Raw genomic sequence first — 16,908 nt, forward strand, 5'->3', positions numbered from 1 at the left:
CTACTCTTCGCCTGCCAACATCTCATCGTTGTCACCCACTTGTTTTTCTTCACAAACCCTAACCATGTACATGGAATCTTGTATCAAGAATCTTGAAGATAAATATAACTTGGACATGTTGTCAGCCCTAGCACAGCAGGCTGCATGATTAGACACGAGTTCTTATTCAGGAGGAACCCATGAATGGACATGCTTCCATCCCTAAGTGGGGAAGTATGATTGGACATGCTTCGATCCCCGAGTGGGGAAGTATGATTGGCCATGGACATACTTCAATCCCTAAGTGGAGAAGTGTGATTAGACATGCTTCATAAAGCATGATGGACTATGCACTCTTACCTTTATAGGGGAGAGTATGGATGGATACAAAGTGTATTGAACGGATGGTATTCACCTTAGGCACATGACATTAAGTTGCTTGATGAACTTGCATGGAATGCTGTTTTGGAATGCGTGCGCCGTGAACACGTAGGCATTCATCCTTAAACATCAAATGTCTGCATGTTACTGGTTGTTGATCTAGCGGTTAAGCATTCTTTTAATTTCAACAAATTTTAAAGATATACTAACTTTTAGGATCGAAATCTGATTTAGGGGCTTTCCCTTCATCTTTTGGGGAAAACGAAGGTCGGCCCAAAAAAAAAAAACTGATGATATGGCGACGAATTTGCTGGCCCATGCCAGCTCAGTAACTTTCCCTTCAACTCAACATGCAGACTCATTTTAGAAGTTTAGTTATCAGCATCTCTTTCAATTTCTTGAAGGGGGAAAGTTACTTGTGAAGAACCATGACTTTCTATTTTAAAAAAGAAGATTAGACCATCTCATTCTATTTTGAGGAGATAACTATTAAGAAAGTTTCTCATGCACGCTCATTAATTCCATCTCTTTCCATTTTCAAAAGGGAAATGAACTTTTAGGAACCATCTCTTTCTACTTTCAAGAGGGAGATACACTTTTAGACTCTCTCTTTCTATTTTTGAAAAGGGGGAAATAACTTCACTATAAAAAGAGGCTAGCTAATTCTCATTATACACATGTGAGAGGAGAGGCAAGAACTTCATAATCATTTTGTGAGAAAGAGAAACAACACTTAGAGCTTGAGAGCAAGAAGGCAAGGAGGCAAAGCTACTCTATCAACTGTGGAGATTCTTTTGCAAAGAGAAGACCATCACTTCGTAGTGGAGGTGCTGCGCAATCGTATGCGAGAAAGTGTTTCGAAGCCCTTGAAGAAAAGCTAGCTGAATTCTTCTTCTTCGAAGGACTACACTCTTGTGTGCATCCAAAACACAAGAGAAGACAACTGGTTGGGTGACCCATTGGAAGGCCATTGGGGTGGCACACAGACGGGCGAGTTTCTCCAACTCTTGTGCTTGTATGGTAAGCCATCACGTACAAATTAGGAGATTCCAAATCATTTGTTTTCAATCTTGTTTGATGGTGATATAATGCTGAATTCAATCAAACAATACACTTTGTAAAAATTATGGAGGAATAATCTATATTCCTGTGAAGGGGCCTGGCCGTTCCGAGTCTATGTTGTGTAAGCTCTCTCTCTTCCATTCTTCTATCTATCTCTCAAGTGATTGATGACAATTTTGAGTGGTTTGCTGTAAAATTCAGCAGTGATTAAAGTTGGCCAAGTGTGTTTAGCAGTGAATATTTTGTTATGCAACTGTGGCGAGTTTCATTTATCTTCCTTACCTTGTTGATAATTGAAGACAATCCCTGGGAACAAGCCTTTTGCTACTAAGAAGATGTCTAACCACAGAGAGAGATCAAGATCACCGCCTCATTTCAGTGAGTCTGTAGTAGTTTCATCTTCAAGAAGAAGAGGTGGTGACATTGACAGAGCAACTAGGGGACATGATGAAGGGCCCCAATCCTCAAGGTCGATAAGCCATGGAGAAGGCACACAGTATACTTCTCATGCCAATGGTGAAGCGGCGCCCTGGTTTGCAAAATTGGTGGTAGATGCCCTACGCACGGACAGCTCAGGGATCTTTTATAGGCAAGCCAAGGAGGAGGGTACAGACAAGTACGTGCATGCATGTAAAGCAGGGTTGTGGAAACAAGTGCCTGCAAGTACAAATTGGTACCGTTGCTTCCTCCAGTGCAAATTCACCGGCTGAATTTGGTAAGCTCCGCATCCGTTCATCTCTCTCTCTTTCGACTGCTTGATATCTGTTGCAGATCTTGTATGTATGAGCTGAGATGTTGAATCATGTACTTGAGTTATGCCAGATGTATGCTCATGGCTGCCCTGCTTAGTGGTCTTGGCTGATCAGAGGGAGGCACAGTGTGTTATTTTGAGACACAGATCTGTGTGCATAGATCCTCTGTGCTAAGAGGGATTGTGGGCCGTCAGATTGGACATACAGGTGTAATCTCTTGGCTGATTTTTGTTGTACTCAGCCATTCATATTTTTGGAATTGAATAAAGAAATACCGCAAGGGGCGCCAAGCTTTTGGGGCCAACAGGTGTCGCCTTGTTTTCAGATTTGGGCACTCTAGCCCCAATCTTTTCTGTTTTCATATCTAGACTACAAGTGGACGGGTGACTGCTAGTCTACCGCACTCTGGTTTATATCAGAGGCCGGTTTCAAGGTTCCGTTGCCGGGACCAATCATTAACTTTCTGAAGGGGGTGAGCTCGTGGTTGCCTCGAAGAAAGCCATCGCTGAAAATTCAGCAAACATGTCTGATACAGAGGATGAGTACTTCTATCATGAAGAGGAAGAGCTATGCAAAAACCAAAAATATAAATTGTATAATCAGTCGAAACCAACACAAAAAAACTCAAAAAACAATATTCAAAGATAAGTGCCCAAAAAATCGTAATACAGAATGATGATACATAATTGATCGTCAATAATAACAGCCACCTGTATTCAATGTAATTGATTATGAAATATATTTTCTAAGTGACACATATATACCAATTCACACCAAAAGTTCGTTGTTCAACCTGTATTGGGACAAAGTACATTGGACAAGTCAGTACAATGCTTAGATATCTCCCATTGGGAGGATTCGCATGAGATCAAGACCTCATCAGGCCTAGTTCTGACAGTAGTTAGGCACTCGAACGGTGGTGTGAAACACCAATGCTTGGGCAAGGTGGGTAGATTGGCGAGTTGATGGTTGAGTTCAGCCTAAAGCTTAGGGGTGCTTCGGATGGAGTGCTGAGATTGCTAGCAACCCTTCCAATTGGTGTTTGTTCGTATCTGTGTATCGGAAGTTCGGACAGTGTTTGAGGGTTTTTATAAACTTAGGCTAACCTTTGGATGAAGGGCCTGTCTCAGATACAGCCCACACCCTCTTTTTCTCTCCATTCCAATCTCCAAGGACCCAAATGCTTTGATAGTCCCTAGATGCATTTTGCCAATGTCCAAGCACTTGCCCATGAGGATTATGTAAACACGGTACACAAAAACATGAACATACTTCAAGATGATTATGGCAGAAATACCACCTTTGAAGCCTATTATCAGCCACACTCCACAGTTTAGAGCATAGCTACCAGGTGTTTCAAAAAATGTGTTTCATAAATGTTTTTGAAATGTTTCATGAAAATTTGGGAGGTTTCAAAAACGTTTCATACAAGGGAAATAGGGGGAGAAAAGGAGGGGCTCGGGTTCCATATCTTTTTTTAAAAATGCCAGACAGGCTATTTATATGCATGGATGAACTTGGTAACTATCGTTCAGTGTAAAAAACATAGACTGTATCATACAATCTGTTAGGTTTCAAAAACATTTCAAAAAAGGAAAAGGTTGGGGGGAAGAGTGTTGTACATATATATATACACCTAGATGAATATAGGAACATGCCCAAATTTACCTTTTAGGAACATGCATGTTATATACTCATGGTAGTCAACCCACAAGACTATATAACTATCAACTCCATTATGCATAGTATGGACTAGATACTACAACATCCCCACTAACATCATCAGTGCCCGATAGTGGGTGTAGAACTCTGTATCAAAATATGCTCTCACACACGCACTCCACACACACACACACACACACATACTAGCATATATTCACACAAAGCCCTTCGTACTGAGTTTCGGTCAAACCTCCGGAGATGCAGGTTAGACTCAGCCATAATGAAGCCTAGCACTAAGGGAAGAAGCAAATAGAAAGAATTAGTACAGGAAATAAGCAGTTGATAGGGCAAATGCACCGCTGAAGATAGAAAGAATTAGCACAATATCAACTGGCCGCAAATGCCTAACAAATGCCAGATTTGGCATTTACATGCTTGGATAAACTTGTTGCCTATTCAGTGTTCTAGGTCAGCACAAGCAAAGCATGTTCTCTTCATGAGGGAGTGGGATCATGGGAACTTCTTCTCTTCCACTCCCACTAGGGTTTCTTGGAATCACCGCGCCCCTAACTGGCTTACACTCTGTAATGAGGATTTCGGCTTCTAGCCATGATTTTGTATTGATTTTTTCATACTTAATAGAAGTCTCTTTCTTGCCCAAAAATTTCCACAAAAAAAAAACGCATTGTAGCAGTGAGCATAACGTGCAGACAGGGGTCGCTATCAGAAAAGACATGTTTTGTAACCTTGGAAAAGAAACACTAGAAAAAACGCATATGAAACATGTGAAAATTTTCAAACGGGTATGCTTGGGAATGAAGCGTTTTTCAGCAACAGTGGTTTAGAGAGACACCTCGCCACATAAATTTTGGCAAAGCAGATCATACATCAAATCTCACTGGTTGCCAGACAAAGGAACGGCATAGGGCCAATAAGGGGCACTGGGGAATTCATGTCAAGGTAGTTTCCATACCTTCTTTGATTTTGGCTCCTCTTCATCACTGTCCTTGTCGTCATCTTCTTCTGGCACTTCAGCTGCTATTGCATCGTAAAACTCCTCGTGTGTAGCATCTGCAGCTTCAGTTGCTTCCACAAGTCTCCCTAACATTTCTGTGCTTTTTGTGATTGTTGTTGTGGGGATATCATCATCTGGAATAGGATTTGATGCAAAATAATCCCTCAAACCTGGTTCACATATCGACAACATAAGACACTGACAAATCAATAATGATTAGCCAACCCAAATCATAAAAATAGCCATCAATCATTCATATTAGAGTTTACTATTGGAAACAGGCAGCATGAAAATGCAGCTCCAACAAGGCTATTTGTTAATGGTGGCCGCCCTAGGTCTCTTCAATCCACTTCTATGTTTAGTAGGACCCCTTTGTCTGCATCTCCCAATGTTTCACTATGTCTCCATTATGCAAACCACCTAAAAAGGAAACCAATAACTTCTTGGTGCAGACGAGGAAGAGTTACCAGCTATTTGGCAAAGAATTACATAAGGTATAGTTTTGTCCAGCTTAGCATAGTACTTTCTCTTCCAGTGTCCCCACCCTGTAGATCGTATCTCCATAGTTTGAGTCACAAGTGATCTTGAGCTACCCGGTCTATTGAATGGAAGAGGCTTGATTTCCCAAAACGTAGCTGCAACATATTGTCATATAAAATTCATTATGCTCATAAATTAAACTAATTTTGGCCAAATGAAGTAACTAGCATGTTGACTAGGTTGAAGTGCCTTGCCAAAAATTTTGAGACATTAGCAAATATTGAAAAGAATAAAATTCTTTTTCTTAAATAAAAGGGACACCTACGGTTCAAGGTAATTCGCCGTAAGCCTGATTTCTTTGGAAAATCCTTGTGTGATGTTGATGACTGCAAAATTGCTGCACCATGTAAAAAAATTAACAACATTCCACTATTTTAGACAACCTCAAAATAATGTTCGTAAAGAGAATCATTCTTTCAAGTTTCAAAAAGTGGTCTCTTGTTTTTTGAAAAAATGAGCAACAGAAGAGAGGGTAAGTAAAAACTCCGTCCCACATGATATTGTATCCCCTCACTATATTCCCTCGCTTCTGGTCGCCCCCCTCTTCGCTCCACATTCTGTTCGCTTCGCTCCTGGTCGCCCCCCTATTCGCCCCATATTCTGTTCTGGTCGGCCCCCTGTTCGCTCCACATTCTGTTCACTTCGCTCCTGGTCGCCCCGCTGTTCGCCCCATATTCTGTTCGCTTCTGTCCGCTTTCCCAACCTGCCGTTGCTCAGGCCCCCAAGGCAGCAACATACCTATCTGCTACTACCCCCACTTGCAGCTGGCCATCTATGGGGGCCACCAGCTGAGGAGCAAAATCAGTACTAGAAGGGGAACATGGACAGCTCACCGGCAACAAGGACTAGAGGTGAGAAGGAGAGGAAATACAGCTCGATTTGGGCGAGCACACACAAGATCGGCGACACCCATACCAAAACATGCCTGACCACCATGAGAGAAGTATGCAAAATGCAGGATATGGACATTGAGCAGCTCGGGGAGAACAAGGATAGCGATTACCTTAGGCATGAGTTGCATGCCTCCATGCAGGAGGAGATGGATAGGTGGAAGGCAGACATGCAGGCATACATGGCAACTCAGCTAAGCAAGATGCAGGAGGAAATGGTCCAAATGTTGGACGCAAAAACCAACCACCATACCTCACTAATCACGGAGCTGGAGGCCCAAGTTGCCACCCTCAGAGTGGAAAATGAGACCTTGAGGGCACATACTCAATTCGAAGAAGGAGAGATTCAACTATCCCTCAATGATGAGCTGAATACACTTAGAGAGCAAATGAAGACCCTCCAGGAACAAGAGGAGAAGAAGGCAAACGAGGCAACCACATGGGCCGAGGTGATTAAGAAGACACAGAAACAAGTGGAAGAAGCGGGCAGCTGGATTAAGGTTGCCAAGAAGCAACGGAACCCACCATCATCCCCAAACATCATCAATGACACACTCGAAGAGGAGCAAAGAAGGAAGATTAGGGCATTGAATGTGAGAGTGGTGGGATGGAAGGAAGGAGCCTCGCCGAAAGAGGACGCCATAGCACTACGCAAAAAGCTGGAAATCGCTGATACCCCCTTCGTCGAGGCATGGAGGGTGGGCAAAGACACCACCAAGGAACGCACACTCATCCTCAAGTTTGCGGGGTTGGAGGCGAGGCAAGCATTCCTTACCAAAAGGTGGGCACTAAAAGGAGAAAAGACTTACCTCGAAGACGATCTCACACTAGCACAGGTGGCACACAGGAGGGAGTGCATGCCACGCATCTTGGATGCACGGAAGGCAGCGAAATGGGCAATGTACAAAGATGGGAGGGTGATCATCACCGAGCGACTTGCCCAATGACGGTGCGAGACCTATGAGACCAAGCTAGAGATTGCAGTTTGGAACTGCAATGGCGCCTTGAGGACATATGCAGGTCTATTCGAGGAGACATTTAGAGGAAGAGACTTGGTCTTATACACAGAGACTCATCAGTGCCACGAGAGTCAGCTTCCAGAGGTGAGAGGATGTAGATGGGAGTCTGTTCACCGCCCACACCCACGCACAGTAGGGGGTACCCGGGGGTCGAGAGGGGTGTCTTTACTATATAGGGAGGAGCTTCAACATGTGATACAGGTGGTCGGACAGGATGAGGCCGCACGGTTTTTGTGGGTAAGGATCCAGACAGAGGAGGCCCGAGACATCTACCTTGCAGTGTGTTACTTTGCACCCTCCAATTCTAAATATGCCACCCATGGAGAGTCCCTATACCTGCCCCTTTATGGTGACATTATGAAGTTTTCCAATCTAGGGGACATCCTCCTGGCTGGAGACTTCAATGCCCGCACCGAAGGTGCACAGGTACCCTTCTTTGAGACAAATGATCCCATGTACAAGGAGATTGACACGATGGGTATGGATCTAGAGTAGACATCACACGATACAGCAGCTCGCCCAGAATATGGAGAGTATCTCTTAGCTCTCGGCGGGGCTCATAGGCTAGCCATTTACAATGGCCTGGCTAGATGGCCTAGATCCAACTCCTTCACCTCCTACCCCTTCGGACATGGAGCTAGTACAGTGGACTATCTAATGGGATCCCTCTCTCTGATCCCACTCATTCCGGAGTTCACCATCTCTCCTCGCCCCATCGGTGTTGCAGCCGACCATGCATACCTGGCCTTCTCCCTCCATTGCCGATACACCATGCAACCACCTGCTTTGCCCCATCACCGTCCGAGATACCACTTCACCAGAGAGACCTCTTCCATCTATTTTGATCACATCTACCGCATCCTCTCCGACCTCTCGACCCCCACATCCCACTTGATGAGCTTACTACACACCTCTCAGCCACCCTCCATACGTCCGCTGTAGCCGCCTTCCCACACTCCAGAGCCACCCCTACACACCAGGAGGGACTGTCCCACATAATAGCTGGTAAGACGAGGAATGTTGTGATACCTGAGCCCGTTCACATCGGGAGATGGCACTAGGATCCACCACTCACCAACACGCACGAGTGGTCTTTCAACATCTCACACGAAGAAAGAAGAGAGCCCACCTAGCTAGGCTTGAGCAGGAGCTATACCAGCTATTTCTTGGAAGGGACTGTAAGGAGGACTGGAGGATCTTCCAGGATCATCGCCTTCCAACTCCGATTACTTCACCCAGCACCTAGCACACCTATGCCACCTCTCTCTACCATGTCCCCGAGCAGCCACCTCTCCCCCATCCACCCGAACCTCGTCCCCCACACTCTTCCTTCTTTCACCTCAGCATGGTGAGAGATGCTATTGACAAGCTGCAGACTGGGAGAGCACAGGATCATGATGGACTCCTCACCGAGCATTTCTCCCATGCTAGGGACACGCTAGCCCCTTTACTGGTTCACATGTTTAACAGGGCTTTATGTGAGGACTTCCCCGTCAGTTGGTCATCGAATACTATTGTACCTATCTTGAAAGCAAGTGACCCCATGGACCCCAACAACTATAGGACTATCATGATTGGTCACACCTTGGCCAAGATTTATGGTTCGATTTTGGAGTATGAGCTTAGTAGATGGTTCGAGGAGCAGAGACTCAAAGCACCAGGGCAGGCAGGCTTCAGGAGAGGGCACTCCACACTAGATCATATCTTTACACTTATGGGGGATCATTGAGGAGGGGAGAGCTCACGGGCAATGGATATTTACTGCTTTGTGGATTTCCGCAAAGCTTTTGATACTGTCCCACGGGCCAGACTGATGAGGAGACTGCAGGATATGGGAGTGCCAGCAGAGATGTTGTGGGGGATCATTACACTCTATGAGTCAGTCACAAGCAGAGTACAGGCTCCAGGAGGTGACTCAGAGATCATACACAGTACTATCTGGGTGAAGAAGGGCTGCCCACTGAGCCTAGCGGAGAGGGAGGCGGGCCAGCATAGCGAGGCGGCGGCGAACAGTGAAGCGAATCAGCGAGGCGGAATCACAGGGCCTACCGGAGAGGAAGGCGGGCCAGCATAGCGAGGCGGCGGCGAACAGTGAAGCGAATCAGCGAGGCAGAATCACAGGGCCTACCGGAGAGGAAGGCGGGGCCAGCATAGCGAGGCGGCGGCGAACAATGAAGCGAATCAGTGAGAGAGAGAGAGAGAGTGTGTGTGTGTGTGTGTGTGTGTGTGTGTGAGGGGCTGCCTTGGGCCCTTAAAGCCCCAGTCTAAAGACTCACACCGACCAAAAAAAAAAAGTGTGGACGCCTCGATCAGGCAATCGTACACCTCGAAAACACATCTTATGTAGTCGCGCCTCACAATTTTCTTTCATATACAAAGATTCCCATTGGCGATGATCTTCCTAGATAGTCAAAATTTCTTTCAGCAGCCATAGGCACTCTCTAGTAAGCACACTGCATCCATTTGGTTCTGTACATGCATTGACCTGGGCATCAATCTTGTCGAGCACTTTTTTCAATTTCCCTTGCAATCCATCCCACCCGCTCGATCTGGTCATTTTTGGCTTGGGCTACTTCTTGCCTTTCTTGCTCAAGGACACAGGTGAAGACGGGAGCCAGCCCGATGTGCGATGAAGTAAGGGTGGGAGTGGCTGCTGATTTATGGTTCAACCATTAGTCCGGGTCAGGACACACTGTATACTAGGGAGCACAGGGCAAAGGCGGAAACCAGAGGCAAAGGGTGGAGGGTCATGGCCGCAGCCAGCACAGGGCCCAGCAGGATGTGCACAGTGTGGGCTATGGTGATGGTCTCAAAGAAGAAAGAGAAGACAAAGAAAATGGTGTGCTCGGTTTCCAGACACATTTCCAGGAGCTCATGACTAAGGAATGGCTTTTTGACACCCCAATTACTTTGGTGATGATGTATGGGGCTCCTTTTTAAGGGCCGAACCTTGGCAACAAGGAGGACTGCCGGAGAATTGAGAGGCTCGAGGTCATGATGCTCTAATGTATGATTTGCAGCAAATCATTAGTACCACACCCTATTATCCAGCCGGAGAATTGCGAGGCTCGAGGTCGTGATGCTCTAATGTACGATCTGCAGCAAACCATTAGTACCACACCCTATTATCCAGGTGGCTTTTGACGCAGCTCCTATGATGATAGATGCACTCTTCCAAACAATCACATCCACGGTCCACCCACCACCTCCACACCTCGGATAGTCACAGACTACCGAGGCTTGCCTACTGGGAGTCTTCTCCATAGCTAGTAGATCGATGTCACGAATGAGTATTGGTATGCCAGAGTCTCCCGTTGGTTCCTTGCACAAGGGCTCCAAACATAGTTGCATTCTGTACTCATACAGATTCGTACTATCCGTACATATTGTACCATACGTTCTGTGCAGATACGGAAAATTTTCACTTTTTGTTTCTCTCCTGTTTGGGTAAGAAATGAAAAAAAAATGCCCCTCAGGTTCTAGCAACCCATACATTGTGTCTGTTGTCGATTCCCTCTTCAATTTTTCTATTTTCTTTCAATTCTCCTTTTAAAAAAAATCGTTTCTCCCAATTTTTATAAATTTTTCCAATCCCCCGTATTGCCTGAATTTCCTCCAAGTCCCTCTAATTTCCCTCAATTCTTCCAATGTCCCCCAAATTCTCCCAATTTTCTAGAGACACCAATATCCCCAATTTCTCACAATTCCCCTGATTTCCTTCAATTTCCTCCAGTTTCTCCCAATTTCCATTAAGTTTCCCAATTTTCCCCAAGTTTCTTAATTTCCCCCAATTTCGTCCAATTCCCAAATTCGCCCAATTCTCCCCCTATCTCACAATTCCCACTCTCCCCCTGATTTCTCCAAGCCCTCCCTAATTCCCTCCTATTCTGCACTACCTATCCAAAAAGCAAGATGCATATAACAGCTGCCTTGCTTCTGTCACTTTGAGAAAATATTAGCAACCATTACGGCAGATAACCAGTTCTACTTCTTTGCTCCTGAGCAAATACTCCCAAAAAAACAGGCAGGGAGGGGAATAGGAGGGGCAAGCCATCAGAATAAAACATCGTTGTCTGGTCACACAAGTCTGTCTGTGTGCTGTTCATTGCTGTCTTTATTGATTTTGTTACAATAGATTAGCCAGAGTAATCAGTGATAACACTTTCCTAACCAAGAATGGAGATAGTACAACACTGCTTGTGAAGTTGTAGAGAGGTTCTCATGTCAGGTTTGTAGAGCCTGTATAACTTGCTCTTCTAATAAATCAGCACAACGTGGATTGTCAAAGTCAAAGTAACAAGAATAACCCAAGACAAAAACTGAAATGTGTTAAAGCATAGCAGTATACTTAGGGCATTCATTGCACATCTTCAAAGCAACCATAGCAATGGCACAGCACAGCAGCAAGAAACTATCACCTTCCACAAAAACATTTCAGAGCAACATATATACTTGCAAGGCATAACTGGAAAATGAACTGACGACTTACAATAGGTATTGTCTGGATCATGGCGCCACATACGCGAAAACACAAAGTCTCTCTTGGAGTTCCATCTGTATGCATTGTCAACCAGTGCCTCAGTGGGAGAAAATGAATTTCACGGCAGTATATACTAAATAAATATGCACGCACAGGCACGAGAGCGAAAAAATAAATTTCCATACCTATACTATGCATGCAAGTGTACAATGTGCATATGACTGTATGCCAACATTTTAGTGTGCATGCATGCATGTTTGTCTACGTCATAATCACATCCTTCCTTGATCAGGCACCTAAAAACCTCTAAAACAATTCAAAACTCTTGTCAAACGTTTGCACAAAAATTCAATCAGCAATGTCTTATGGAAAAAAGCACCTTGGGGCCTGGGACCTTACCTAGGCCAAAAGGATTGGGAGCATGCATTCAACAGTTGCAGATTATGGTATTCTTTAGACACATCTGGGGCAAGTCCACAGTGTCTTATGATATCTCTGCCACGAAGTTTGGAGCTTTCCACTTGAAGCTGATGAGGTGGAATCTTCCATACCATCACTCACCTTCAGAGAATTCGGTCCCTGACAGCTGATCTTTTACTTAGGATTGCACCTGCTTCATCCATAGAACTAGCAAGACACTAGGACCGGGCAGTATGAGTAGATGGCTTCTATCTTGAGGCATCTAGATCGACAAATTGTTACCTTTCCAGTACAGCCTTAATGGCCCCAACCTCCGCCACAGCAAACAGAAGCTGAACACCATTATTCCCATAAACATCCTCTATCTTCATATCTTTTGGACATGGATTGAGCTGTCCCATTTCCAACAATGATGCAGTTTTATAAGAACCATTTCTTACATATTGCCACTGATGGTTCATTCTCAGACCACGTCACATGCTGTGAAAATTGCCATTGTTCACATCAAGATTCAAGGGTCCCACACAAAGTTTGAGATGACAGACAAGCTTGCAGCATCTGCCAGCTCTGCAGGGTGGTGAAGATCGAGAGGAAAAAGCACTATCTTTTTAGATGTCTACAGGGTAGATATCATTGCTTAATCCATGAAAGTTTTGGGCCTTTTGAAAATGATGACTTCTCGAGAGACCACTGAACAGTCCCAGACTCTCATCACATCTTTATTTCAGAGTCCATTTGATAACAAGACGCAAGGAAGGGAGGACATCACTTTGGGGAGACCCAAGTTTCTCAGGGTCCTTCCATGTACACCCCTTGAGATTTCTTTTACAACAACTCCAGGAAACGTGACTTCAGTTGATTACAGACAGAACTTTGAAGCATGCCAAGCATGCCCCACACATGCTCGACACTCTCATTAAAATAAAGCGTAAATGACATGAAGTCTAAACACAAGCACAACACAAGAAAGCGTAAATGATATGAAGTCTAACAGGACATAACATAAGCACAACACGAGGCCAAATCTTTTGCAAAATACCAAGAAAGACTTTGTTAGCGTCTACAAAAGACCCAATGGGTCTATGAGACCAACATGTGTTACAAAGTTCCTTGTCTAGACTATGAACATGGAAACAAAAACTCCCAAAAATGAAATGAAAAGAAGACCTACGTACTACGCGAACCTCTCCATGGCAGTGGAGTATTTCCTGGATCAGCAGCTGATGGGCGGAAGGACTGGACCCCCGAATGCGGGGGTGTCTAGCTCTCAGGAGGGATCACGCTCTCACTGGTGATACCACAGGTGCATGCGGCCAAAGGATCCCGTGAGTGGGTGGGGTGTGGTCTCTGACCTGTACGACCCCTCGGACCCTCTGAGATCTAGCGAGACTTCACACTTGAAGGCATGTATACTAACATTGTAAAATACTCTCTGAGTAGCTCATAGAGACTTTATTTCTCTGCAAAGAGGAAGATATCAAGCAGACTACAAAAACTCACTCACAAACAGTAAAGCAAATAACTTGCAAGGATTGAGGGCTGGAATACTCAAATGAATGTGAGATGGATCCATAATATGTTTAATTAGGCAAAACAACACGGATGCCAACTGAATGGACCATAAACTGGATACACCTCTTTGTGAAGGAGGAGGCAGAGAATAGACTTACCATCATGATTAGCTCCACTAGGCCAAGGTCTTGAGGACAGTCATGGAATGCAAACTTGGCAGATGGGTGAACAAAAAACAGGAACACATTCAGGCAAGCACGTTTTTGAAATGCGCATAGCTCTATTTAACCATCTAGTAAATGTTTATGGAAGAGAGCAGAGTCAAAGATAATGGGCTGTACTAACTTCTAACAATCCTCTGACATGGTTCCACAAGATAGCCTGTGGAAAAGGATGGCTGACATACCTAACTCACACCTTCCCTCTCCCATGCCAAGGGCTGACCATTCTCTCACGTCTTTTGGCCTTTAGTTCCTGTCCAACCTTACTGGCCATATTGATACTATCTCTACACTCTCAGAGAAAGAATCACTTGTAGGTCAAGACATCCTCAAACATTCCAAGAATCTTTTCCCTTTAAAACCAAGTCCACCAGGAACTCAAAAGAAGAAATCGCCCCACAAATTGGGTGGTATAATAATGAATGTATAGTACTAGTTCAAAAATTAGAGATTAGAGATGGGTCATACAAGGGTGAATGCAGGTACTAGATCAGAGATAGAGATATATGCGAGGCACTACGTCAGATATTAGAGAGAAACAAGATAGAAACTCATGAACGATAGGATCTCAGACACTACTCACGACCTTTTCTCAGAATGCAGGTCAGCGCAATGCCAGAAAGGTACACGAGGAGAAAGAAACTGTACAAATTACAGTCACGCGACCAGAGCATGACTAGAGTAGCAACCACCACACGCAAACAGCCATGCAACCAGGTGCTTCTTGTGGCACCCACATGTGACTAGCAATGCATGCAGAGACCTGCCACCTCTGCATGCCCCTAAGTGCTTCTTGGCACCCCATGTGAATAGCAATGCATGCAGAGACTTGCACCCTGGCAGGTGATCCTCATCATCATCACAAACAAAATGCCCAATGGCACAGGAATCTTTTTTATCTCATTAGGTCTCTAGAGGAATTTGTCAAACAATTGCGTAACCCGATCACTCTATTATGAATATCATACATATTTTTAAGGGGAGACTAGTAATCCTAGTGGTCCTTTTCTATGCATCAGTAGCACTACTCTTTATACATAGCTTTAGGTCTCTTTCTCTCTCTCTCTCTCTCTCTCACACACACACACACCCCACCCCCCCAAAAAAAAGGCAAGCATATTAATATAACATGGAATATAAATGCTGATCCAGGTTAATGGTTGGTCCTTTTCTAGTCTAGGCATTCTGGTGGGGAGGCTGTGATCTTTCTCTTGTTGTAAATAAGGGATATTATCTCATATGTCGGTCCCTTTCTTTTGTACAGGTTCTTGTGTGATCTTTCTCTTGTTGTAAATAAGGGATATTGTCTCATATGTGGAGGAAAAGTTGAACTTTGACAAATTCCGATTGGGGAGGTGGGTGTAATAGTCAGAGACTCTGCTAGAAGAGTGACAGCTTCTGGCAGATATTTGACTTATCTTTCTAATGCCTCTCCAAACAAAGGAACTTTCTTTCTATCTTATGTCTGTGCAAACAAAAGGAAATGTGTGTGTGTGCGTGGTATAGGGGACCAACCTTCTTAAATATTTGGGATCAAAAGTTCCATACACGATATCACAATGTCCATTGATCTCTTCAACAAGTTTCAAATCACCTGCCAAGATGTCCCACCTATTACACAAAGGAGTCCCACAACTTCAGCAACTGCCTGTACCATAAGAATTTCACAAGATAAAGACACACATCTTTGAGAATTTCCACGTTCTTACTCTGTGCGGTGTGGGTTCTGAATATCAATAAGCATTTCAAATATTGCACTTGGCGAAGCCGCTATAACTCCTACTGATTTCAATATTACAATTTTTTCTGCCTGCGCACACAATATCAGCAAATAACCCCTCTTAAGAAGTTACATATTGCATATGTTTTCATACCTCATTCTAAGCCTTAAAATTGGTTTGAACAGTACTTGTGTAGCTCAGCATTGTAATTGATGTTCCTTCAAATAATAATACCCGGACAAATCCAATACCCCCACCAGAAATTTGAGGGTTGTGGAGAACTTAATGAGGGAAAGGGCAGCAACATTGCAAAAGCTTAAAGCCAGCAGACAGACAGAGGCACGAAGGAGCATAGCCTGGAGAGAGAATGCTGTGGAAACCTGAGAGGTCAGCTACTGCCACTTAGATTGCAAAAGAGTTTAAAAATTAAGGTGAGGGTGCCTGAATCATCAGCCTAGTCTACAAATGCAAGCAATGCAAGTCCGAAAACAGGAGGCACAAATTGGTTCAATTGAGAAAATGGGAAATCAACAAGAGAAACCAGCAGCAATTTATGGGATAAAACGTGGTGGAAACATGCTGGAAAGGTGTTGAAAATGAAACTTCACATGCGTATATGGTTTTGAGCAAAGAGATGTGGCTCTAAATATGCAATTGATGGGATAAAACGTGGTGGAAACATGCTGGAAAGGTGTTGAAGATGAAACTTCACATGCGTATCTAAACCTAACCCACATCTAAAGGAGGGCCTACACCTTAATTTATTCTTTCTATCTTTGGAGCAGCCACGACACTTGAAGCAGCCAGCCTCCTGTGTCCTTGCTAGTGGAAGAAACAGTGCAGGAAAGTTTTGGATTGGCAACTGGCTTGTTCACTTTGTACAGCAAGTTGTGTTGTGTTCAAAAGCTAGTTGAGCTCATTTATTTCCACATTATGTATACAATAGGTTAGTTATTTTCTGCATTTTGAGTGAGTTTATGCAGTTATCTATATTCTTTCTCGACACTGAAGTGCATATAGCTTTACTACTGGTATCTTGTCATATACATGGTGCCTTACCAAAGCCATGTTTAGGGGATTAAGGGCAACTGTGAGCACTCATTTATTAAAGTGCAAAGTCCCATAGTATATCTGTGAGGATTACGGTTTTCTGAGGGCAGATTAGGTGCATGTCTATGAAGGATTAACCAGTATCTAAAGGCAAAATGCCTATGAGAATGAGTAGATTAGGAACAAAGAGAAGCAGAAGACAGT

General features: G+C 44.2%; 1 protein-coding gene across 4 annotated transcripts in view; it reads right to left on the bottom strand.

The window, feature by feature from the left end:
* Positions 1-16,908, bottom strand: part of LOC147625012 (protein ENHANCED DISEASE RESISTANCE 2-like) — an 86,424-nt gene that overhangs the window by 45,622 nt on the left and 23,894 nt on the right. For all 4 annotated transcript variants that reach the window (XM_086818233.1, XM_086818234.1, XM_086818235.1 and 1 more), the window contains 6 exons: positions 15,643-15,743; positions 15,449-15,544; positions 11,790-11,854; positions 5,657-5,728; positions 5,319-5,486; positions 4,810-5,021 (listed from right to left, as the gene is read on the bottom strand). In XM_086818233.1, the coding sequence (XP_086674359.1) occupies positions 4,810-5,021; positions 5,319-5,486; positions 5,657-5,728; positions 11,790-11,854; positions 15,449-15,544; positions 15,643-15,743 (714 nt within the window). The remainder of the gene's footprint in view (positions 1-4,809; positions 5,022-5,318; positions 5,487-5,656; positions 5,729-11,789; positions 11,855-15,448; positions 15,545-15,642; positions 15,744-16,908) is intronic.

Source organism: Cibotium barometz, chromosome 24 (genome assembly GCF_041138505.1).
Source record: "Cibotium barometz isolate CiBa-2024 chromosome 24, ASM4113850v1, whole genome shotgun sequence".
Lineage (NCBI taxonomy): Eukaryota > Viridiplantae > Streptophyta > Polypodiopsida > Cyatheales > Cibotiaceae > Cibotium > Cibotium barometz.